Consider the following 26,637-nt stretch of genomic DNA (forward strand, 5'->3'; position numbering starts at 1 on the left):
CGGTTATAAATCCTTCTCTGTAAGTATTTCCATTCACTGAATGAGTCAAACTGATGAAACATCATTACAACCTAATGTAACGCCATTACAGAGGAAGACAATTCATATTCAGCGCATAAAATATTACTTTTGCTGAAATATCTGTTGTTGGACGTTAAATTTAGGTTTAAAAGTTAACACGTAATTCAAGTATTTTATGAGAGCGGTAACTGTAAAGTGATGATAGTGTGTAATTGAATAAAAATGTAAGACGTTTCATACATGTAGAGGATAAAGAAAAGGCAGTAACAGGTTACTGTGTCCAGAGGGAAAGTGTGTGTTCCTGCAGAACATTCCTCTTATCTCTTAACAATGAGTTTGTGTTTTTCTTTTCTTTATTATCTTAATTATTATCTTCTTTTTCAATGTAGGGATTTAAACTGCCCTTATGCTTTATAGCTCCATGTTTTCATAGCGTTCAGTTGGCACGTTTGTTTGAAGGACAATTTGAAAGAATCGGCCAACTAATTGATTATCAGAGTAATCGTCAGTTGCAGCCCTGATTCACAGCTCTGTATATATTCTCAGAATGTAGATTGGTATTCAGGGACGTTCTCCACGTGAAGGGCATGTTCGTCTCTCGCAGTGAATGGCTGCGACCCCTACTGAGTGCAACTGGTGTTTAGTGTCGACTGCTGCACCTGGTCCGAGTCGTTGACCGTGATCTTCAGGCCTCGGAGAATCTCTCCCTCCGGCGGGTGTTCGTACATGGTCAGCTCGAAGCGGCTCTGGGGCCCGCTCTCGCCGTAGAAGGTGGGCGGGTGGTTGTTCAGGTCCACCACACGAATCGTGACTGTGGTCACGGAGAAGTCAACAAACCCACTGTCAGGTCCAACCTCTGAAGCCTTGGTTTAACATGAAGAAAGGGTTGTGTCATGCATGAATACTACTCAATCTTTACTGATATTCATATTATAACTACAGCCAACCTTGACTTTTAACTCGTATAACTCATTCCTCAGCTGTACTGGAAATGATGTCAGGCTGATACTCCCACTGGTGCTGTTGATGATGAAGAAGCCGTCGCTGCCTTTGGCCAACAGAAGAAGACACAGACGGCGTACGATAGATTTAGATGAACTTTCAAAGTATTACTGAAACTATGTTTAGCACACTCTAACATTATTAAGACAGTAATTGGTAGATAAATTGAACTAGATAACATGAATGCAGATGTTCAGCACTGAAGCAGTAAACGCAGCTGACCACTGAGAACGGAATAATGGACGGGATTGGGGCTGTTCTGGTCCCCATCTTTGGCAAAAACAGTGAATATCTCTGAACCCTGGACACAACACAGACAAAAAGACAGAACATTGTCATTAAAGCTCAGGGAGGATTGTAGAAATATATATATGTATATATGAAATAGTGTCATACTTACTGGTACAGAGACTTCATAGACAAATCCAAAATACGGAGTCCCAACAAACACTGGAGGAGAATCCTGGATATCAAGGACATTGATGGTTACGATGGCTGTCGAGGTCATAACCTGGTATTTCCCATGATATTTGCCTCCTCCATCCTGAGACAGACACACAGCACAGAAACAGACAGATGATCGGATACTTACTCAGTTCAATGGCCACATGGGAAACGACGTTCCGAGGAAATTCTTCTCATCTTTGAACTTCATTTTTACAACATAAAGGCATTTATGAAAGATCAAAGCAAACACCCCAAACCAGGGTTTTCCTGCTCACCTTTGCAACAACAGTGACAAAATGAGTCCTGGCGAGTTCGTAATCCAGCGATTCACCAGGTCTGATGCGCAGAACGCCACTGTGACCGTCGATGGTGAACTTACTGCTGGACTGCAAACGAAACGACAACTGATGAAGATTTCTTTCCTGAAATATATAACAAGTCTCTCAAGATTACAGTCAGTTTGTGTTAAACTCAACCGTTTCAGACCAATCTGTTCCGACAGATGACTAAAACTCAAATGGCACACACTGAACCGCCACTACAAGCTGCTTGTCACGGTGTGCGTGTAGATAATCCAACAAGAACGAGATGTGTGACGCAGAATAAACTATTTACAAGAGGCTTTAATGAACACACAGAGCTATAACCACTACCGCTATTAATGCAGGACACAGAACTGAGAAAACCAGCAGAACAGGGAACAGGTGCCAAACTAATTAGAAACCATGGTAACGAGGGAGAACTCAGGTGACAGTGATGATGAACGTGACACAGGTGACACAATATGATTGTGAAGTACGCATGATGAAGAATCTGGTTTCTCAGAGCAACACTGATGCACTTTCTGCATTGTTTAGATCCAAACATCTAGATTTTTAACCATGCAGAGATTCTGACTGCTGCTGTGTATGAGTAGTGTATGTGTAGTTTATGTGTAGTGTATGTGTAGTTTATGTGTAGTTTATGTGTAGTGTATGTGTAGTTTATGTGTAGTGTATGTGTAGTGTATGTGTAGTTTATGTGTAGTGTGGTGGAGTAGTGTATGTGTAGTGTATGAGTAGTGTATCTGTAGTGTATGAGTAGTGTATGTGTAGTGTATGTGTAGTGTATGTGTAGTGTATGAGTAGTGTATCTGTAGTGTATGAGTAGTGTATGTGTAGTGTATGTGTAGTGTATGAGTAGTGTATGAGTAGTGTATGAGTAGTGTATGTGTAGTGTATGTGTAGTGTATGTGTAGTGTATGAGTAGTGTATGAGTAGTGTATCTGTAGTGTATGAGTAGTGTATGTGTAGTGTATGTGTAGTGTATGAGTAGTGTATGAGTAGTGTATGAGTAGTGTGTGTGTAGTGTATGTGTAGTGTATGTGTAGTGTATGAGTAGTGTATCTGTAGTGTATGAGTAGTGTATGTGTAGTGTATGAGTAGTGTATGAGTAGTGTATGAGTAGTGTATGTGTAGTGTATGTGTAGTGTATGTGTAGTGTATGAGTAGTGTATGTGTAGTGTATGAGTAGTGTATGAGTAGTGTATGTGTAGTGTATGAGTAGTGTATGAGTAGTGTATGAGTAGTGTATGTGTAGTGTATGAGTAGTGTATGAGTAGTGTATGTGTAGTGTATGAGTAGTGTATGTGTAGTGTATGAGTAGTGTATCTGTAGTGTATGAGTAGTGTATGTGTAGTGTATGTGTAGTGTATGAGTAGTGTATGAGTAGTGTATGAGTAGTGTATGTGTAGTGTATGAGTAGTGTATCTGTAGTCTATGAGTAGTGTATGTGTAGTGTATGTGTAGTGTATGAGTAGTGTATGTGTAGTGTATGTGTAGTGTATGTGTAGTTTATGTGTAGTGTATGTGTAGTTTATGTGTAGTGTATGTGTAGTGTATGTGTAGTGTATGTGTAGTGTATCTGTAGTGTATGTGTAGTGTATGTGTAGTGTATGTGTAGTGTATCTGTAGTGTATGAGTAGTGTATGTGTAGTATATGTGTAGTCTATGAGTAGTGTATGAGTAGTGTATGTGTAGTGTATGAGTAGTGTATGTGTAGTGTATGTGTAGTGTATGTGTAGTGTATGAGTAGTGTATGAGTAGTGTGTGTGTAGTGTATGAGTAGTGTATGTGTAGTGTGTGAGTAGTGTATGTGTAGTGTATGAGTAGTGTATGTGTAGTGTATGTGTAGTGTATGAGTAGTGTATCTGTAGTGTATGAGTAGTGTATGTGTAGTGTATGAGTAGTGTATGTGTAGTGTATGAGTAGTGTATGAGTAGTGTGTGTGTAGTGTATGAGTAGTATATGTGTAGTGTGTGAGTAGTGTATGTGTAGTGTATGAGTAGTGTATGTGTAGTGTATGTGTAGTGTATGAGTAGTGTATGTGTAGTGTATGTGTAGTGTATGAGTAGTGTATGAGTAGTGTGTGTGTAGTGTATGTGTAGTGTATGTGTAGTGTATGAGTAGTGTATGAGTAGTGTATGTGTAGTGTATGTGTAGTGTATGAGTAGTGTATGTGTAGTGTATGTGTAGTGTATGAGTAGTGTATGAGTAGTGTATGAGTAGTGTATGTGTAGTGTATGTGTAGTGAATGTGTAGTGTATGAGTAGTGTATGTGTAGTGTATGAGTAGTGTATGAGTAGTGTGTGTGTAGTGTATCTGTAGTGTATGAGTAGTGTATGTGTAGTGTATGTGTAGTGTATGAGTAGTGTATGAGTAGTGTATGTGTAGTCTATGAGTAGTGTATGTGTAGTGTATGAGTAGTGTATGTGTAGTATATGTGTAGTGTATGAGTAGTGTATGAGTAGTCTATGAGTAGTGTATGAGTAGTGTATGAGTAGTCTATGAGTAGTGTATGTGTAGTGTATGAGTAGTGTATGAGTAGTGTATGTGTAGTGTATGAGTAGTGTATGAGTAGTGTATGTGTAGTGTATGTGTAGTGTATGAGTAGTGTATGAGTAGTGTATGAGTAGTGTATGTGTAGTGTATGAGTAGTGTATCTGTAGTGTATGAGTAGTGTATGAGTAGTGTATGTGTAGTGTATGTGTAGTGTATGAGTAGTGTATGAGTAGTGTATGTGTAGTATATGTGTAGTGTATGAGTAGTGTATGAGTAGTCTATGAGTAGTGTATGAGTAGTGTATGTGTAGTCTATGAGTAGTCTATGAGTAGTGTATGAGTAGTGTATGAGTAGTCTATGAGTAGTGTATGTGTAGTATATGAGTAGTGTATGAGTAGTGTATGAGTAGTCTATGAGTAGTGTATGAGTAGTGTATGTGTAGTCTATGAGTAGTGTATGAGTAGTGTATGAGTAGTCTATGAGTAGTGTATGTGTAGTATATGTGTAGTGTATGAGTAGTGTATGTGTAGTCTATGAGTAGTGTATGTGTAGTATATGTGTAGTGTATGAGTAGTGTATGTGTAGTCTATGTGTAGTGTATGAGTAGTGTATGTGTAGTGTATGAGTAGTGTATGTGTAGTGTATGAGTAGTGTATGAGTAGTGTATGTGTAGTCTATGAGTAGTGTATGTGTAGTATATGTGTAGTGTATGAGTAGTGTATGTGTAGTCTATGTGTAGTGTATGAGTAGTGTATGTGTAGTGTATCTGTAGTGTATGAGTAGTGTATGTGTAGTATATGTGTAGTCTATGAGTAGTGTATGAGTAGTGTATGTGTAGTGTATCTGTAGTGTATGAGTAGTGTATGTGTAGTGTATGTGTAGTGTATGAGTAGTGTATGAGTAGTGTATGTGTAGTCTATGAGTAGTGTATGTGTAGTGTATGAGTAGTGTATGTGTAGTGTATGAGTAGTGTATGTGTAGTGTATGAGTAGTGTATGTGTAGTCTATGAGTAGTGTATGTGTAGTGTATGAGTAGTGTATCTGTAGTGTTAGTGTATGTGTAGTGTAGTTTAGTGTATGTGTCGTGTCGTGTTGTGTGTGTTCTCATATTGAGAATTTTGGTGATCATTAATTGTTGCTAGTACATGAACTCATGATGTAAAATGTCATTTGTGTGAATAGTGTTTGCACAGTTTTCTTTTATATTAGATGGTTTGGAATGCCGGTGATACAGCAAAACATATAATTCTTTCATTCATAAAGAAACCGATGCGAGCGAGAACCCAGAACACACCGGACACTGTGGAAGTGTCGTGGTAAACGGCCCTGTGTGACAAGTGGATTTGTAAAAGTACAAATATTCCTTCTAGTCTTTCTATTGATTTGAGCTCATAAAAGCTGAGTGTACACTAATTATATCAGGAATGATGAAGAGGGTTGTTTAAAAAAGTAGAAGAATACTAGACATTGAGTTTTCTAGTTTTTCCTCTGGAAAAGCAGCACTAGAGGCCAGACACTTGTGTGTGTGTGTGTGTGTGTGTGTGTGTGTGTGTGTGTGTGTGTGTGTGTGTGTGTGTAAGCCAGGCTAAGCCTCAACCTGCATAAATGTAATTGAAATTTAATCCAGTAGCAGAACAGTTTCTGATGGCACTTTAGTGTCGAGGTCTGTTCGCCAGCGTCCCACACTGTCCTCGACCCAGAGTCGAATCTCATCCTCAGTGGTCATTCTTTTAAACTCATTCCCCTGAGAACGAGTGACACTCGAGTGACACTCATAGACATAATATAGAGCTAGACGCCCTATTGGCCGCTGGGCGCAAGAAATGCGGCCGCCATCTTTAACCGGTCATACTCCTAATAGCGTTGCGTAGCAGCAGTTCAGATGCCAGAGCACTGTGCAGCATATTCAGCATATTCAGCATATTCAGCATATTCCTGCTCAAATCGGCAGACCATCGCAAATAGGGCTCGGGGGATTACTTTTCACAAGTAAGATTTAACATTACTGTACTATTGGTTGTATTCTGTGTATTTGTACCATGTGTCCTGTATCATAGCTACATGAATGATCTTTGCAGCAAAAAAACCCCGCCTGAAAATCAGTTGGGTATTCAGTGAGATATGATTAATTAAATGCGCTGACAGCTCATTGCACCTGCCAAACAGATTACACTGAGCGGAGCGGGTGACCGGTCCAAGACGGCGGCCCCACTGCTCGTCCGCGCCAGTCGGCAGCAGCGGTCGATAGCGCGTCTACTCTCTATTATGTCTATGGTGACACTGACGCCACAGGAAGTAGTTTAGCCTGACCTACAGGAAGTAGTTTATCTTCACCTGCAGGAAGTAGGAAACACTTCCCCCGGAGCCGATGTCTCTGTCGACGGCCTGGACTCTGTAGAAGCTGCTGCCCGAGGGAACGTCCTTCAACACAGATCATAATCATGCGGACTGTGTTTTATAACACACACACATGTATATATATATATATATATATATATATAAACTGATTTCACTCTTACCTCAGGGACATCCACTATAAAGGGTCGATTTAAAAACTCAGGCTTTTCGTCATTAACATCTGTGATAAACACTCGTACATTTTCTACCACCTGGAGAAACGAGGTATAAAGTAAATTTGATCTGAAAAATTGGATATGCACAGGCAAAAATGTACATTAAAGCACATTAAACACAATAATATGCAGAGGACTATGGGACTAAATAATAATTAATGAACAAAATCCTAAATGAACGATTATTTACCAAACATTCCTACATCCAAACGTAAACATAAGCATAAGCATAAGCATAAGAATAACCATAAACATAAACATAAGCATAAGAATAAGCGTTCGTGGCGTTCGTGGCGCTCGTGGTGTTCGTGGCGCTCGTGGCGTTCGTGGCGTTCGTGGCGCTCGTGGCGTTCGTGGCGCTCGTGGCGTGCGTGGCGTTCGTGGCGTTCGTGGCGCTCGTGGCTTCGTGCCGTTCGTGGCGTTCGTGGCGTTCGTGGCGCTCGTGGCGCTCGTGGCGCTCGTGGCGCTCGTGGCGTTCGTGGCGTTCGTGGCGCTCGTGGCGTTCGTGGCGCTCGTGGCGTGCGTGGCGTTCGTGGCGCTCGTGGCGTTCGTGCCGTTCGTGGCGTTCGTGGCGTTCGTGGCGCTCGTGGCGTTCGTGGCGCTCGTGGCGTTCGTGGCGCTCGTGGCGTGCGTGGCGTTCGTGGCGTTCGTGGCGCTCGTGGCGTTCGTGGCGTTCGTGGCGCTCGTGGCGCTCGTGGCGTTCGTGGCGCTCGTGGCGTTCGTGGCGCTCGTGGCGTTCGTGGCGTGCGTGGCGCTCGTGGCGTTCGTGGCGTGCGTGGCGCTCGTGGCGTTCGTGGCGTTCGTGGCGTTCTCGATCGCAGATGGAGAGATTACATGCACTAACTGTAGCTTTTTACAAACACGTTTGTTTTAGACGTTTACATGTAGCAACACTTTTCATTCAAAACTTTCTCTACTGCTTAATACAGCATCAGAATGTCATTTTTATCAGTTTTATGTTAATAAACATTAAAATTACATTAAAGTTTTTACTTTTATAAAAGTATGGGTTAGTGAAACCTCTGTCGTCATCGCTGATCTTTCGTCACTGTGACGTCTCCAGTTTCTACCCAACATGCACCTCTTCAGGTCAGATGCGTCGGTCTGTGCATTTCTACCCAACATGCACCTCTTCGGGTCAGATGCGTCCGTCTGACAGTGTTTCACTCTTTACAGTTAAACTGACCAATGACTGACCGCGACTGAAACGGACACGCCACTAACAGCTGAACATACAAACAATGACACGCTTCCACTTTAAGAAGTTAGCCTGTAATTAAATCTTATTGTAATGGTGTTTTTTCACCTTGTTTCTTCCATCTGTGATGGTCACGCATGCGGCGATTTCATCCTGAACCTGAACAATCAAAACAAGTTTAATTATTAACACAAATCTCAGACTTCAGCTGGTATTCCTCCTGATTTATGTCCTTATATTGTGCCGTTGTAATGACACACACACTCACCTCTCTGTCCAGACTTTCCACGAGCGTCACATTCCCTGATTTGGGCTCAACGCTGAAACACTCTCTGGATCCCTTATCAAAGGTCACGCCGTAGGTCACGGGTTCCCCTTCTGGGTCGGAGCCGTTCAGCGTGTACACATGAGTCCCTGTGGAGAACCAGTCCAGATGTGTTCATACAGTACGACCCTAACCCTAACCCAGTCCAGATGTGTTCATACAGTACGACCCTAACCCAGTCCAGATGTGTTCATACAGTACGACCCTAACCCTAACCAGTCCAGATGTGTTCATACAGTGCGACCCTAACCCGAACCAGTCCAGATGTGTTCATACAGTACAACCCTAACCCTAACCAGTCCAGATGTGTTCATACAGTACAACCCTAACCCAGTCCAGATGTGTTCATACAGCACGACCCTAACCCAGTCCAGATGTGTTCATACAGTACAACCCTAACCCTAACCAGTCCAGATGTGTTCATACAGTACGACCCTAACCCAGTCCAGATGTGTTCATACAGCACGACCCTAACCCAGTCCAGATGTGTTCATACAGTACAACCCTAACCCTAACCAGTCCAGATGTGTTCATACAGTACGACCCTAACCCAGTCCAGATGTGTTCATACAGCACGACCCTAACCCAGTCCAGATGTGTTCATACAGTACAACCCTAACCCTAACCAGTCCAGATGTGTTCATACAGTACGACCCTAACCCTAACCAGTCCAGATGTGTTCATACAGTACGACCCTAACCCAGTCCAGATGTGTTCATACAGCACGACCCTAACCCAGTCCAGATGTGTTCATACAGTACAACCCTAACCCTAACCAGTCCAGATGTGTTCATACAGTACAACCCTAACCCAGTCCAGATGTGTTCATACAGCACGACCCTAACCCAGTCCAGATGTGTTCATACAGTACAACCCTAACCCTAACCAGTCCAGATGTGTTCATACAGTACGACCCTAACCCAGTCCAGATGTGTTCATACAGCACGACCCTAACCCAGTCCAGATGTGTTCATACAGTACAACCCTAACCCTAACCAGTCCAGATGTGTTCATACAGTACGACCCTAACCCTAACCCAGTCCAGATGTGTTCATACAGTACGACCCTAACCCAGTCCAGATGTGTTCATACAGTACAACCCTAACCCAGTCCAGATGTGTTCATACAGCACGACCCTAACCCAGTCCAGATGTGTTCATACAGTACAACCCTAACCCTAACCAGTCCAGATGTGTTCATACAGTACGACCCTAACCCAGTCCAGATGTGTTCATACAGTACAACCCTAACCCTAACCAGTCCAGATGTGTTCATACAGTACGACCCTAACCCAGTCCAGATGTGTTCATACAGCACGACCCTAACCCAGTCCAGATGTGTTCATACAGTACAACCCTAACCAGTCCAGATGTGTTCATACAGTACGACCCTAACCCGAACCAGTCCAGATGTGTTCATACAGTACAACCCTAACCCTAACCAGTCCAGATGTGTTCATACAGTACGACCCTAACCCAGTCCAGATGTGTTCATACCCCTAACCCAGTCCAGATGTGTTCATACAGTACAACCCTAACCCAGTCCAGATGTGTTCATACAGTACGACCCTAACCCGAACCAGTCCAGATGTGTTCATACAGTACAACCCTAACCCTAACCAGTCCAGATGTGTTCATACAGTACGACCCTAACCCAGTCCAGATGTGTTCATACAGTACGACCCTAACCCTAACCCAGTCCAGATGTGTTCATACAGTACGACCCTAACCCTAACCCAGTCCAGATGTGTTCATACAGTACGACCCTAACCCTAACCCAGTCCAGATGTGTTCATACAGTACGACCCTAACCCTAACCCAGTCCAGATGTGTTCATACAGTACGACCCTAACCCGAACCAGTCCAGATGTGTTCATACAGTACGACCCTAACCCGAACCAGTCCAGATGTGTTCATACAGTACGAGCCTAACCCGAACCAGTCCAGATGTGTTTATACAGTACGACCCTAACCCGAACCAGTCCAGATGTGTTCAGACAGTACGACCCTAACCCAGTCCAGATGTGTTCATGCAGTACGACCCTAACCCGAACCAGTCCAGATGTGTTCATACAGTACGACCCTAACCCCAAACCCAGTCCAGATGTGTTCATACAGTACGACCCTAACCCAGTCCAGATGTGTTCATACAGTACAACCCTAACCCAGTCCAGATGTGTTCATACAGTACGACCCTAACCCAGTCCAGATGTGTTCATACAGTACAACCCTAACCCTAACCAGTCCAGATGTGTTCATACAGTACGACCCTAACCCGAACCAGTCCAGATGTGTTCATACAGTACAACCCTAACCCAGTCCAGATGTGTTCATACAGTACGACCCTAACCCTAACCAGTCCAGATGTGTTCATACAGTACAACCCTAACCCAGTCCAGATGTGTTCATACAGTACGACCCTAACCCAGTCCAGATGTGTTCATACAGTACAACCCTAACCCAGTCCAGATGTGTTCATACAGTACGACCCTAACCCAGTCCAGATGTGTTCATACAGTACAACCCTAACCCTAACCAGTCCAGATGTGTTCATACAGTACGACCCTAACCCGAACCAGTCCAGATGTGTTCATACAGTACGACCCTAACCCAGTCCAGATGTGTTCATACAGTACGACCCTAACCCTAACCAGTCCATATGTGTTCATACAGTACGACCCTAACCCAGTCCAGATGTGTTCATACAGTACGACCCTAACCCTAACCAGTCCAGATGTGTTCATACAGTACGACCCTAACCCTAACCCAGTCCAGATGTGTTCATACAGTACGACCCTAACCCTAACCCAGTCCAGATGTGTTCATACAGTACGACCCTAACCCGAACCAGTCCAGATGTGTTCATACAGTACGACCCTAACCCGAACCAGTCCAGATGTGTTCATACAGTACGACCCTAACCCGAACCAGTCCAGATGTGTTTATACAGTACGACCCTAACCCGAACCAGTCCAGATGTGTTCATACAGTACGACCCTAACCCAGTCCAGATGTGTTCATACAGTACGACCCTAACCCTAACCAGTCCAGATGTGTTCATACAGTACAACCCTAACCCTAACCAGTCCAGATGTGTTCATACAGTACGACCCTAACCCAGTCCAGATGTGTTCATACAGTACGACCCTAACCCGAACCAGTCCAGATGTGTTCATACAGTACGACCCTAACCCGAACCAGTCCAGATGTGTTCATACAGTACAACCCTAACCAGTCCAGATGTGTTCATACAGTACGACCCTAACCCTAACCAGTCCAGATGTGTTCATACAGTACGACCCTAACCCCAAACCCACTGTCACTCATGTCGCATTACAATGAGCTAAATTATCTGATTTCATGAAAATGATTTAGAGAGATTAATTTCTGCACACAAATATGAATTCAGCATGATCAGAGGTTAATCTCATCTCTGTGGTCCTGCAGTCGGTCTGTGCATGTGCAGTATTAGAGGTTCCTCTGTTCTTCTTCTCTACAGAACACAGAAGAGAGGTGTGCTTGAACACTCACCCACAGCCGTGTCTTCAGCGATACTGAACAGCGCCATGTTTCCGTTGTTGCTGCCAGATCCATTATCATAGAAATACGGTGCGAAATCAGATTTGCCTGAAAACACAGAAACTTCAAACTCAGCATCAAATAGCACAGAAATACACTTCAAATGTTGAACATCAGGATGTTTACACAAAAAACCTGAGACTGCAGTAAGAAATACAGTGTAGGTTGTGATGTCTTTGTTAGATTGACAGAATTCAGAGGAATCACGGACACAGAATCTATTCAGAACAATTCTACTGAAACTCAGTCTTAGTAAGTGAGAATTACATGCATTTTAGATAACTACTCTAAAGATAATACAATAGTTCCACTGTAAATTGTAATGTTTAAAGTTAAAGGTGTATATTAAAGGACAAGTAACCCAGTAGCTCTGCTTAGTCCATTATACTTAAAGGATTATTGAGACTCTCAGAGATCTGAACCTGATTAAACTAGTCTCTCAGAAACACAGTCACTCACCCGTACACACACACACAGAGAGGAGAAGAAGTAAAGTCTGTTTATTCCTCATTCTGTAGAGAGAGAGTGAAGAAGCAGCCGCTGCCCATCTGAAGACGTCTTTAGAGGTGCGCGCGCGTGTGTGTGTGTGTGTGAGAGTGAGTGTGTGTGTGTGAGAGCGCAGGAGAAGCAGACGCAGTAATCCTGTGACTCACTGCAGCTCATGCCTGAGACCTGGAACAACACACACACACACACGCACGCACGCACGCACACACACACACACACACACACAGACACGCACGCACGCACGCACACACACACACGCACGCACACACACACACACACGCACGCACACACGCACACGCACGCACACACACACACACACGCACGCACGCACACACACACACAGAAGAAAGTATCAGGTTAGTTTATTCATTCAGGAGTTTAGAAACGTGCCACTGAACATTGCAGTTGTTGGCCGCAGCTCCTGCTCTCGGCTGGAAGTAGATCCGGGTTCAGAAGGACGTTTGTTCTTTGACATCAGAACCAAGTGAAATGGAAGGACAGAACCTTTAATACATCCTCATTCTGCTATGAACATTAGCTTCAGCTCCTGATAAGCACATCTGGCACTGAGCTATTCCAGGGTGCAGGGTTTGGTGTGTGTTCACACACACGTCACGCAGCATCGCTCCGCTATACAGAGTTGCAGGAAGAACAGAAACGCTTCAGCTTTCCTCTAAACACACCGATAGCTTTCTCCATGCAACTTGATCTGACTGCAGTTTCAGTGGGTCGACGTGTACAAGTGTTCCCACTAAACACTGGACGTGCAGATCATGTCTATATTGGGTCCGTCGGTCCATGACCAATTCTGGACATCTATTTGGACGTCCAACCATGACCCAACTTGGACGTCATGTTGACGTTCATCATTTGACCGTTGAACTGGGTCATTTTTTTGGACCTCATTTGGACATCTATTACAGGTGCTGGAAATTTACATGATTAACATGCAATATTTTTTTTATTTAAAAATATCAACATTGTTGTTATCAACATGATTAATACATATGAATACAGATTATTTATAATTATTTAAGATAATTTTCCCAAAACTCCATTTGATTCCCAGCAAACATTGGTCCGACGGCAACGTCGTGTCCCTGGCCAAAAATAGTTGCGGCCAGGACGTCATAAATCGGTAAAAATATGTAACACAGAACATTTCCTAAAAATGCATTCAGATACATTTGTACATGTATACATGTTGCATGTATAATTGTTATTTTAACTTTTAGCTACGTGTAGTTATGTTTAGTGTATCGGGTGAGAGGACGTCACCTGGCGACGTCTTTTCCACGTGCATTTATAGTCCATCATGACCCTCTATGAAATCCTTGTTAAATATGCAAAAGCTGCGCTTAATCCTCGCATGGTTAATACTGCAGTAATTAATGTAATTGCCCATGAAGTTTTTAAGAGGTTGTGAAGACGTCCACTGGCGTCCTTTACACGTCTAGTCAGGCTGTGAATAATAACGTCCACTGGCGTCTTTTGCACGTCTAGTCTAGCCAGACAGAAAAAAATTATCAGGAATTATAATTCTTTATAAAATACACGATTTATATACAAATGAATATTTACTTTATCTTGTTTTTATAAATTATAATCACAAAATGCCCAGTATAGTCAAGTGATTGCAAAGCCACTGCATTTTAGTCATTATTTTAACCTGTTATATCTTTATGAAATACACAATTAATATACACAAGAACATATATCTACTTTATCTTGTTTTTATAAATTATAATCACAAAATGCCCAGTATAGCAAAGCCACTGCATTTTAGTCATTATTTTAACCTGTTGTACCTGATGTTTTTGTTGTTATTTTTTATGTAATGTATTTATATAGCTACAAAAACAGTAATATACCCGGTCACCACTTATGTCTGAATTGGATTTAATTCATAGATTTAATTGCCCAAACCATAAACTGTGCTGCCAAGATGTAGGAACAAAAAATCTCGCCATAAAACAAAATCCCGCGATAGGATAGATTTTCTCGCGAGATGTTAACGCGTTCTCATATTTAACGGCTCTGGTTCTCCCCATAGATTCTAGAACTTTGAACAACCACGAGGAGAGGATGGAGTTGTGTCGATAGTATTATTAAAAATCTACTGTTTGGTAAGTACATTTTGTATTAGATTAACGTGCTTGAGGTTTACTTGTGTGACATGAATGAACAGAAAGAAATGATGCCCACATTGTCAACTGAAATTTACTGAGTTTGGCTAAAATTGACCAGTAGGCTAAAAGTAACTTTGAACGTATACAACAACGGTATACCAAGTATATTGTTTAATGATACCGTCTAAGTTATTACTGTAACTTATTAATGTAGCCTTTTGAGAGTTTCTTTCAGAAAGTAAATTATCTGAAATGGAATGAAATGTTTAGCTGGATTTTAACATGTATGTTTTCAGTAACTGCTTTAAAAATAAAAGCAGAACATATTTTATAAAATAAAATGTAATGCATGTTGATAACCTTTTTCTAATGTTTCATTCATGACTCATTCATCTTGTTCCATGTTTTTTTTTTTTTGCTGTAGACCATAAACATATTTTGAAAATAAGTGCATATCATTTACCTCAAATTTATAATTTTATTTATTTAAATATATATATAATATATATTCTCTTCCCTTAGATGCTGTGAAGAGGTGGAGCCCAAATGCTACAGACTCTGAAATTGATGCAGCAATGGCAGAACACCTGAAACACGCTCCAGGAACAGCTGGTGGATACAAAAACTGAGCCAAACAATGTGTTTAAAGGGATAGCCTAGTTTACCCAAAAATGAAAATTGTCATAATTTACTCAACCTCATGTTTCAAACCTGTATACCTTTCTATGTTATGCTAAACACAAAGATGTTTGTAACCAAGATGTCGCTTCCCATTAATCTTTCTCCAATAATGGTAGTCAATTGTTGCTCTATTTGCTTGGTTACAAACATTCTTCAAAATATATTATTTTGTGTTCAGCAGAAGAAAGAAACTCATACAGGTTTGGAACATGAGGGTGAGTAAATGAAAGAATTTTCATTTTTGGGTGAACTATCCCTTTATATAATACAGTATTTTGTAATTGGTATTTTAGTTTGGTTAACAAATGTTAAACATTGAAAAAATATTAAGAGACATTTTGGCTGTTCAAGATCAATAAAATTAGCTAAATCAGAACATGCTTCTTTTTTTTCTTATGTCCACAAATAATGTGTTCTTGTTTGTGATGTACACGTGATTAAAACGTTTTATTGACGGTCAGGTCTGACTGGACCAATTTTGGACCTTTTTAGAATCTTTGTCAAGATGTGTGTAAACCTCAAGACTTGATTGCCTTTCACGATGTTACATAATATGTGTGTGATTATTTTAAATGCAGGCTTATATACACTTAAATTATGCAGCAACACATTTAAACACACAAATGACGACGCATTTAGACGTCCAGGGACGCGCTGAAGCAATAGTATCCAGCTGCAGACCCGCAGCACCACCACTTTCAGAACCCCAGCGCCAGAACCGGAAGTAATGGGCGGAGCTTACGTTCTAACACCAGCGCCAGGACCGGAAGTGAGGGGCCGAGCTTACGTTCTAAACCGAGTAACGCCACCTAACGTTTTGGAGCGTAGTTTGCTTAGACACGAAACGGAATTATTACACACGAAGCGTCATACTTTATACATATTATAATGATACATTAAGGTATAGTACAATAAGCATTTTAAAACGTTGATTTTGTGTAATATAATTCTATATAGTTATCCGTTTCATTGTATTATGAGAGTTACTTCCTGATCATGATGGTGAAAAATAATGCTTGAAACTTATGGTCATTTTATATAAAATATACTTTATTTCACAAGAACATGTGCAGCATGCATTTTTCTTTATGTAAAATAATGTCAAAAATCTAAAAAGAGAGAGAAAATCCGGCATTGTTTTAAAAGAAACAATAAAAATGTACCGTACTTCAAATAATAGCCGAGTCCCAAATAGACGATTGTCTCTTTACATGCCTGGTGTGGCTGCAGGTCTGGGTAAATATAAGGCCGGTGTTCTGACGATTTGTGCTGCCTTGTCGAAAAATGCTACCGTAGCGCGAATCGATCACAGAATGTCGATTAATATTAAATGAAATACAATTATAACACAATTCTAAGTTATGAGTAGCTACTGTATACTGTAGACTACTGTTTTTATTTTTAAAACGGTGTGAAAAGTAAAAGTTATCATCAAATATTCATCTTTGACTTGTTAAAGCACACCTTTCCTTAGTAACTGAAACTTTCAGTTATTCTTGTTCAGCTGACTGACCGTACAAATATTCATATGGTAGTTGGCATTTTTAAAAGGGAAATTACTTTATAACACATGAAAATTTACCTTTTGTTAAAAAAAAACTGAGTCTGCACATGCGCATAACCAGTAAGTAGCAAATCTCGATGGGTAGCATGAATCGTCAGAACACCTGTTTCAAATAGAGGTCGGGTCTGTTTTTTAGTTTCAGGTTGTATTCTAAAACCCGTCAGATCGTCCGCTTTTTGGCGGCCGCCAAAGCAAATTTTTGTCCCGCCAAAGCAAATTTTTGTCCCGCCAAAGCCTATTTTGATCGGTGAGTGATGTAGAATAGAATGACTGCTGCGCGTGACAGGGCGCTTAACGAGCAGAGAGAGAGCCCTGGCCGCGCGCGCGCACTCTGACGTCTTCGAACAACACGAGCGCTGTCTTGCTCTTTATTTGTCACATACCAGTTATAGTTCATACAACGAGCAGTGACTCACTGTGTAATAAAAACATACCCTAAATATTATTTAAAAGGTGCAACAATTTTAAATATTTTTAAATAGGCCTACTTGCAAAAATGTGTCATTGTAAATAATTCCGCCCCTCCCTCACTTCCGGTTCTGGCGCTGGGGTTCTGGCACTGGGGTTCTGAAACTGGTGGTGCTGCGGGTCTGCAGCTGGATATATCTCCGCTGAAGAGACGTTGAATTCACGGCCAGAAGAGACGTGGAATTCACGGCCAGATGACGTCAAAGACGTCGGTTCAACTTTCATTTTGGAACTATTTTCAACCATGACGGGACGTGTCGGACGGACGTCTTTTCAACGGTCATTACACGTCCAAATGTTTGCTGGGTTGTCTCTGGTGGTAGCCTAATTGACACGTATGAAGGTGTAATGCTGTAGCTCAAACAGTAGAGCGTTGGCGCTTGTGTAACGAACACCTAGTGCAACACCTAATATCATCGGTTCGATTCCCAGGGAAAGCAGGAATGTAAGTTTAATGCAATGTAAGTCACTGTGGATAAAAGCGTCTGGCAAATGCATAAATGTAAATACATGGTACAAAAAATGTCCTCTACCCTTTTGAAACATGGGACTACAGTTATAGAAGTTATAGAAGATACTAAATTTGATGTTGAAAAGACGTCCACAAACGACCACATTTGGTCCCACCGACGTCAATATTAGACGCGCAAAAGACGTCGAATAAAGACGTCGCCTGGCGTTACAAAACAACCCCTTCAGTGGACCGAAATTGGACGTCCAAAAATTACATGGAAAAGACGTCACTCTGACGTCACATTGCGTAGTGGGAATTGGATCGATGGAGCTTCTTTTTGATGCCCATAAATATAAAACATAAGGTTGCCTTTATTTACTCTGATAGAATAATCAGGTCACAGTTTCTGTTCTCAGCGCAGGAGTAATCGAAGCTCACTGAGGAACATGATCAGTTCATATGTGTGTTCTGACATCGTTCCTTCTGCAGAATGACTATTGCTTTTTTAAACATCACTCATGGTTTATTAGAATGGCAGAAACAGCAATTTAATAAAAGACATCCTGCTCAACATAGCATCAGTATTTGGAATAAACTAATCTTCTGTCTAGTAATATTATTCATTAACTGTGGCTGTTCACGGTTGTGTTCATGTTTTTATCCAGTCAGAATTTAGAGATGTAACAATCTGTATGTAATAGAGGAGAATATAGAGACTACATTACTCTGGCGTATAGGACTACAAACCCCATCAGCCGAGAGGAAACCAAACTCTTCAGGCTTTCTGAATTCAGAACCGCATACTATCATACTATCATATTATTCTTATCATTTTTGCCATGGAAATATATAGGAAAGATAATAAGAGTAGTATGCTAGTATGTTTAATAGCAGTGACTGTCAGAGCTGCAGGAAAGTTGCTCAGTTTTACTGTATGCATTTGCTGTCTTTAGGGGAGATATGTTGATTTCTTAATATTCAACATTATTATTGATCTGCATTGACTGAATTATATGAGACTGAACTGAGCCGGACGATGACATCACGGTTTTCTCCAGCGCTGCTGTATCGACAAATGAACTAAATTAATAACTAATGATTTACTAAATGAATGACCAATGAACAGAAGTGAACCATCACTGAGCTGACTCGAGCTGATGTGACGCTATTCTCTTCTAGATCTGCTGTACAGTGGAAACACACGTTGCATTATTTCCCTGTTAGCTCTGTAACGCTAGCTAGCGTGAAACACTCTGTGCTGTAAAAAGAGCTGTAGAAATAAAGCTGACTTGACTTGATCTACGCAGGTTTATTTAATAATACAGGTACAGATTTTAATTAATTTATTGAAGCATGTGAGATTCCCACATAGCAAACAGACTTGGCCCAAATGTGGCCTCAAAATGGCACTGCTGGCGTGTTGCCGGCACTGGCATGCATCATGTCAGCCAACTCTGGGCCATGCGTGGCAATGATGGCACTGCATGCATGACGGCAGACAACATTTGGGCCGATTGTGGATGGGAGGTGTGTGGCCCAGATCAGTTTAGCGATTATGGCCCAGATCAGTGTAGCGATTATGGGCCTTTGTGTACTGGACAGTTATAAGTATTTAGGGCTGCTAGGCCTATTAGTTTTCAGCAATGTTCACAAAATTCAATAATCATTAAACAATTCCCAAATCCATTTGACCTGAACAAAATATACATTTTCCTAACATGATAATTGATTTTTTTTTTTTAAATAAATAAATAATAGTTTAAAGAAAAAATAATTCACATACAAAATAGTCAACATTTTCCATACTTTTTAGTTTAAGCACCACAAAATCATGTTAAAAACGTACTATATATATATATATATATATATATATATATATATATATATATATATATATATATATATATATATATATATATATGTTAAAAACGAACTATATATATATATATATATATATATATATATATATATATATATATATATATATATATATATATATATATATCAGTTTATTAAAAAACGTTTGAAAAAAAATATAATTTAAAAAATGCTTATTTTGGCGCGATCTCCACGGTAACAGCAGCTTTTCTGGTTGGTTAATGAGGTTCACGTGATGTATGCGTCGTTTGAAATTTCTCCCGCTGAAGGGTGAAGAAGTCTGTCACTGTCAGACAACTGCTGTTCAGGTAAGTGAAGTTCGTCGCTCTCTTTCTTTGTGCTTTTTTTAAATACCAGAATTCAAACTCGGATGTCACTTTGTTCTTTATTGAAGTGAACTTTTGCTTATATGGTAGCGGATCCACTGCCCCTTGAGAATGCGAGTACAGACTGACGCGACCGGTGCGATAGACCGGCCTGCGGGATGTAATGTAAGTTAATGCTGTTAAAATGATAGGAAAAATCACAGCGAAATCAGCAACAAACAACAGTAATTGACTTTTAAAGCTCAAAGTGATTCAATGGCTGTATAATCAGATTTAATTATATCTAAATCTAATCTGTGACTTTGATAATCAGGATATGTAATGTCTGCTATTTTATGTGTGTGCGTGTAACGTTATGTCTGTTCTTGTTTTTTAAAGGAAGTTCAAACAAAACTGAAAATTTACTCATCATTTTCTCTTATGGTTTCTTTTGATGAACACAAAGAACACATTTTGAGGAATGTTGGTGACCAGACAGGTAACTGGAATGTAACATTAAATTGGAAAGTGGTTCTCTACTGATTAAACATTTTTTTATTTTTTTTCTGCTGTGTTCAACAGAAGGAAGAAACTCATACAGGCATCGTACAAGTGGAGGTGAGGAAATGTTGACAGAATTAAAATTTTTGGTTGAACTATTCCTTTAGTGGATAATTGCCGTTTTATTTTAACAGTTAATAAATTAAAAGTTAATTCACAGATAAGCATGTGTTTACACCACAGTTTTCATATCTAAACATTTTTAAGGTTTTTGTTTGCTAAAAAGGTTTTGTTTGTCAAAATACTGTTGTCATACTGTTGTGAGTTTGACAACAGTATTTTGACAGTCATTCAATAGTGCCACATTATAAGCAACCATTTCCTGTATAAAATGTAACCAAAGCAACCTTATTTTATTTTGTTACCTACAGGTGGATTAATGTTTGTATATGTATTTATTAATTTTGTATTAATTTAATATTTTGTCTTTTAGCTGCTGTGAGAAAAAAATCGTCTGACACAACATGCTCCCGATCAGGAGATAGAAGCAACTATACAAGATGGCTTCAGCTTGCTCCTGATAGAGATGGAGGAAGGAGAGAGCGCTTGAGGAGAAAAGAGGGGCTGCAGAGCTGGACTTCACTTCCTGAGAACTATTTTTTTTCTCCCTCACACATACAAAAATTCTGATGTGTAAATTTGTTTTAAGTAATTGTTTTAATTTGCTCTATGTTTGTTGAGAGTAAAAATACATTATAATATGGTTACATTTCAGTGCTAGATTCATTCATAGATTAATTTAGTTAGAATTGGAAAATGTTGTATACTTGGCTGTTCAGGCAACTAAAATAGTGTTCACACAACTCTAGCTGTATTACTACAATATTACTACAATAAGTAAGCTACTGTTTAAAGGAACACTCCACCGTTTTTTTTCATATTAAACTTTTTTTTATTTTTTTATTAAACAGACCATTAATATATTAAACAGACCATTAAACTATGTTATTGCCTTATAACATATAATGGATAACTATAATGTATGGCAGAATAGCACTTGATAGCACTTCAACTCGGTGCAGTAATATCATCACTCATAATCCTCTCCCGATGATATAGTTATATTACTGCGCCGAGTTCAAGTGCTATTCCGCCATACATTATTATCCATTTTACCCGCTTAGAAAAGTGCCATGTTTTATTTTGTTTCCCCATACTTGGTCGTGTAACTGTATTTAAATAGGGAAAACGTGGAGGTGTTTGGTCGCTTCTAACTTCATCTCTGTTTGGATCCTAATGAATGAACTGGGCTAAGCTAAGTGCTATCAAAGTGTTGCCGCGCGCCAGAGCGATATAGTGCACGCACTGAGACGAGAGAGGTATCAACTCGTCTTAGTTAAGGGAATAACATAGTTTAATATGAAAAAACGGTGGAGTGTTCCTTTAAGACAGACCAGAACATTTTGAAATTAAATGCACTTTGAGGTAATAGGATGTTGCGCTTTGAATGTACAAAAAAAAAAAAAAATAGCCTTCACACAGTTACACAATTCTAGATTTGAATTTTAATTATTATTAAATGTTTTGGCTTGTGCATTACTACAATAAGTAACGGTTAAAGACAGACAAGAACATTTTGAAATTAAATGCACTTTTTTGAGGTGCTAATAAGATGTTATGCTTTGAATGTACTAAAATAGCCTTCACACAGTTACACAATTCTAGATGTAATTTAAAAATGTATTTTTGGCGTGTACATTATTGTTAAATAAAGCAATTTTCAGAATTGAATTTTCCTGTGACTTATTTGTTCATATGGTTTGGTAAGATTAGGCTGGGTTATGGCTCAGTTTTGGGGTTTCTGGTGTTGATAAGGTTAACTTATGGCTGAGACTTGGTACCAATAATAAAACCTGTTTTGGTCCTATTCAGGGCCAGTTATGGCCCATGTGTGACTCTTGTCCTTAATCCAGTTCTGGGCCACTTCAGGGCCAGTTAAGGGTTAACTGGCTGAGATTCGGGCCAGTTATGGCCCATGTGTGACCCTTGTCTTTAATCCAGTTCTGGGCCACTTCAGGGCCCGTTAAGAGTGATTAACTGGCTGAGATTCGGGCCGGTTATGGCCCATGTGTGACCCTTGTCTTTAATCCAGTTCTGGGCCACTTCAGGGCCAGTTAAGGGTGATTAACTGGCTGAGATTCGGGCCGGTTATGGCCCATGTGTGACTCTTGTCTTTAATCCAGTTCTGGGCCACTTCAGGGCCAGTTAAGGGTGATGAACTGGCTGAGATTCGGGCCGGTTATGGCCCATGTGTGACCCTTGTCTTTAATCCAGTTCTGGGCCACTTCAGGGCCAGTTAAGGGTGATGAACTGGCTGAGATTCGGGCCGGTTATGGCCCATGTGTGACCCTTGTCTTTAATCCAGTTCTGGGCCACTTCAGGGCCAGTTAAGGGTTAACTGGCTGAGATTCGGGCCAGTTATGGCCCATGTGTGACCCTTGTCTTTAATCCAGTTCTGGGCCACTTCAGGGCCCGTTAAGGGTGATTAACTGGCTGAGATTCGGGCCGGTTATGGCCCATGTGTGACCCTTGTCTTTAATCCAGTTCTGGGCCACTTCAGGGCCAGTTAAGGGTTAACTGGCTGAGATTCGGGCCAGTTATGGCCCATGTGTGACCCTTGTCTTTAATCCAGTTCTGGGCCACTTCAGGGCCCGTTAAGGGTGATTAACTGGCTGAGATTCGGGCCGGTTATGGCCCATGTGTGACCCTTGTCTTTAATCCAGTTCTGGGCCACTTCAGGGCCAGTTAAGGGTTAACTGGCTGAGATTCGGGCCAGTTATGGCCCATGTGTGACCCTTGTCTTTAATCCAGTTCTGGGCCACTTCAGGGCCCGTTAAGGGTGATTAACTGGCTGAGATTCGGGCCGGTTATGGCCCATGTGTGACCCTTGTCTTTAATCCAGTTCTGGGCCACTTCAGGGCCAGTTAAGGGTGATGAACTGGCTGAGATTCGGGCCGGTTATGGCCCATGTGTGACCCTTGTCTTTAATCCAGTTCTGGGCCACTTCAGGGCCAGTTAAGGGTGATGAACTGGCTGAGATTCGGGCCGGTTATGGCCCATGTGTGACCCTTGTCTTTAATCCAGTTCTGGGCCACTTCAGGGCCAGTTAAGGGTGATTAACTGGCTGAGATTCGGGCCGGTTATGGCCCATGTGTGACCCTTGTCTTTAATCCAGTTCTGGGCCACTTCAGGGCCAGTTAAGGGTTAACTGGCTGAGATTCGGGCCAGTTATGGCCCATGTGTGACCCTTGTCTTTAATCCAGTTCTGGGCCACTTCAGGGCCCGTTAAGGGTGATTAACTGGCTGAGATTCGGGCCGGTTATGGCCCATGTGTGACCCTTGTCTTTAATCCAGTTCTGGGCCACTTCAGGGCCAGTTAAGGGTGATTAACTGGCTGAGATTCGGGCCGGTTATGGCCCATGTGTGACCCTTGTCTTTAATCCAGTTCTGGGCCACTTCAGGGCCAGTTAAGGGTTAACTGGCTGAGATTCGGGCCAGTTATGGCCCATGTGTGACCCTTGTCTTTAATCCAGTTCTGGGCCACTTCAGGGCCCGTTAAGGGTGATTAACTGGCTGAGATTCGGGCCGGTTATGGCCCATGTGTGACCCTTGTCTTTAATCCAGTTCTGGGCCACTTCAGTACCGTCATTCTTTGCGGTACTTGGGCCGAGGGAAAAGTGATTGTGTGGCCCGGAGCTGGGCCAGAAAACATTTGCTATGTGGGTTTAAGAAAAATTATATTGTAATTTTTTTTTGTGTATTATTTTTTTGTAAATGGCAATCATGAATTGTATTAATTTTTGCTGCATGATTGTCATTGACTTTGGGATCATTGGTGTCTGAAGAGATGAGTGTAATGTTTAGTTGAGCCGTGTGTGTGGCAGTGTGACTGACTTTATGGTGAGACTGTGTTTTGTTTAGTTTGTTTTCTCTTTCTTCTGTTTTCTTCGGGACCCACACGACAGTGGAGTTCCCATTTTCTTATATATGGTTAACTCCGTGGGGAACAATTTGTAGTGGTTTTATTTTTGTGATCATCATGCTTTGGAGTTTGTAGTGAAATTTTGTTTGTTTTATTTGTGATTTTTTTTTTTTTTGTTTCTTTGCCATTTCTAATTACCCTTTGTGCTACTTTTGCATTTGAACATTGTCTAATTAACTATTTCTAAAGTTTAAAGCCCACACACATTAAAGGGCATATTTTGGATTTAATCTGCTCTTCAGGTGTTACACCTGTTAACTGTAAAGCAGATTCTTTCCCTTTTTCTGACCATATGCTGCTCTCGTTCAGTGTTAATCTCTCACTCTCCAAATCTAATCTTCCACGTTCTATAACATTCCGAAATATTAAGGATATCAACTTATAATGAATCAATTTATCCTCTAGCATCACTAGCCTTCCCAGTGCCGACAGTTTCTCTACCCCGGATGAACTGCTCTCTCACTCCAACAATAACCTTCATAACCTCCTTAATAACCTTGCTCCACTCAAAACCAGGACTGTCTCATTTACTCTCTCTGCAACTTGGTTTACTCCCACTCTGAGAAAATTAAAAACAAAAGGACGACAACTCAAAAGACTTCAGGAAAACCAGTCTCACTGTGCACATGGACATGTATTCAAATCACATTCTTCTTTACAAAGATTGTATTTCTAAAGCTAAATCCACATACTATTCTGGTTTAATCAGTTCAAGTGAAGGAAATTCAAAGGCCCTTTTTTCCCTCATTACAAACTTCACAACACCTCTGGATCCACTTCCTCCTCACTTGTACTCTTCTGATTTTTGTAATACTACATTATCATTTTTCTCTTTAAAAATTGAACCCATCCACCAGCAACTTATGTTTACTTCTGCTCCAAACTCACCTGTCCCAGTTTAATTTGCTCCCACCCATTTACTCTCAGCATTTACCTTGCCCTCAGTAAATGAAATTTCCGAACTCATTCAAAAATCCGAATCTTCAACCTGCAGATTAGACCCCCTTCCTACTGTTCTTGTAAAGGCCACTGTCCCTTTTCTGCCCCCTCTCACTACAGACATCATTCACTCTTCTCTTACCACTGGAATTGTTCCTCCTTCTCTTAAAACAGCTGCTGTAACTCCAATTCTTAAGAAACCCGGTTCAGATCCCAACGAGTTAACCTTTAACGAGTTTGTTTGCCCATAAAATCTTTAAGATATTAGGTTAAACTTATTTGCCTTGCTGTCCACTGGAGAGGGGCTCGATGAAGCAGCTTCAACTTGAGCTCTGATATCCCCCCTCCCCCAGTGGTTAAATGTAGGATATTATCTTTTTTTTTTTTTTTTTTTTGAACAATATATTTAATCATTTTTCAGTTTACATATCACATCAAATTACATAATGAATAACAATCATGTAAAACACAGTAAACCTTTTTCACCCTGTTCTCCCTCCCAACACCCCCCCCCCCCAAAGGAAAATACAATAAAAAAAATATATATATATATATAAATAAAAAATAAAATACAAATTAATAATGATAAATGAATAAAATGTATAATAAAAAAAAAAAAAAAAAAAGAATAATGTTTTTTTTTAAAGACACCTAAATCAGGTAAGGAGTGTTTCACATGTATATTTAGAAGACCATGATGCTACCCTACTCCCTCAGAGCTTGTTCTTGTTGTAGCAGGTTACCAACATTTACATTATGCCTTAAAAAGTTAGTAAAAGGTCTCCAGACATCTTCAAAAGTATTTTGTTTATTTTTGACAATGTACGTTATCTTTTCCATTGACATGTTTGACGCTACTTCTTTAATCCACTATTCCAATTCTTGGCTCATTGATATTTTTCCAGTTAAGAGCAATTGTACGTTTAGCTTGTAAAATACACATGTCTATGAATCTGACCTCTCTGCTCTGTATGGGAGGGCTGGTAGGATATACACCCAGGATAAAAAGCTTAGGATCCAGTGGTAGTTTCTTTGATAATATTTGGTCAATCATATCAATAATACCTTGCCAAAAGGGTTTCACTTTCATACATTCCCATATACAGTGGTACAATGTACCTCTTGCCTCATTACACTTTATACAGGTATAAGGAATATTATCGTTAAACTTATGCAACTTGACAGGAGTTATGTATGTACGCATCA

General features: G+C 40.7%; 1 protein-coding gene across 1 annotated transcript in view; it reads right to left on the bottom strand.

The window, feature by feature from the left end:
- LOC130076557 (cadherin-related family member 1) overlaps positions 1–12,550 on the bottom strand; it is a 20,901-nt gene extending 8,351 nt beyond the window's left edge. The window contains exons 1-11 of the mRNA XM_056241676.1: positions 12,423–12,550; positions 11,916–12,011; positions 8,329–8,474; positions 8,169–8,219; positions 6,809–6,898; positions 6,624–6,710; positions 1,746–1,856; positions 1,424–1,567; positions 1,246–1,324; positions 969–1,069; positions 681–884 (exon numbers count right to left, since the gene is read on the bottom strand). Coding sequence (XP_056097651.1) covers positions 681–884; positions 969–1,069; positions 1,246–1,324; positions 1,424–1,567; positions 1,746–1,856; positions 6,624–6,710; positions 6,809–6,898; positions 8,169–8,219; positions 8,329–8,474; positions 11,916–12,011; positions 12,423–12,474 — 1,161 coding nt within the window. The 5' untranslated portion in view covers positions 12,475–12,550. The remainder of the gene's footprint in view (positions 1–680; positions 885–968; positions 1,070–1,245; positions 1,325–1,423; positions 1,568–1,745; positions 1,857–6,623; positions 6,711–6,808; positions 6,899–8,168; positions 8,220–8,328; positions 8,475–11,915; positions 12,012–12,422) is intronic.
- Positions 12,551–26,637: the final 14,087 nt, after the last annotated feature.

This window comes from Rhinichthys klamathensis, unplaced genomic scaffold (genome assembly GCF_029890125.1).
Source record: "Rhinichthys klamathensis goyatoka isolate OS25496 unplaced genomic scaffold, OSU_Roscu_1.1 h1tg000661l_1, whole genome shotgun sequence".
In the NCBI taxonomy this organism is placed as follows: domain Eukaryota; kingdom Metazoa; phylum Chordata; class Actinopteri; order Cypriniformes; family Leuciscidae; genus Rhinichthys; species Rhinichthys klamathensis.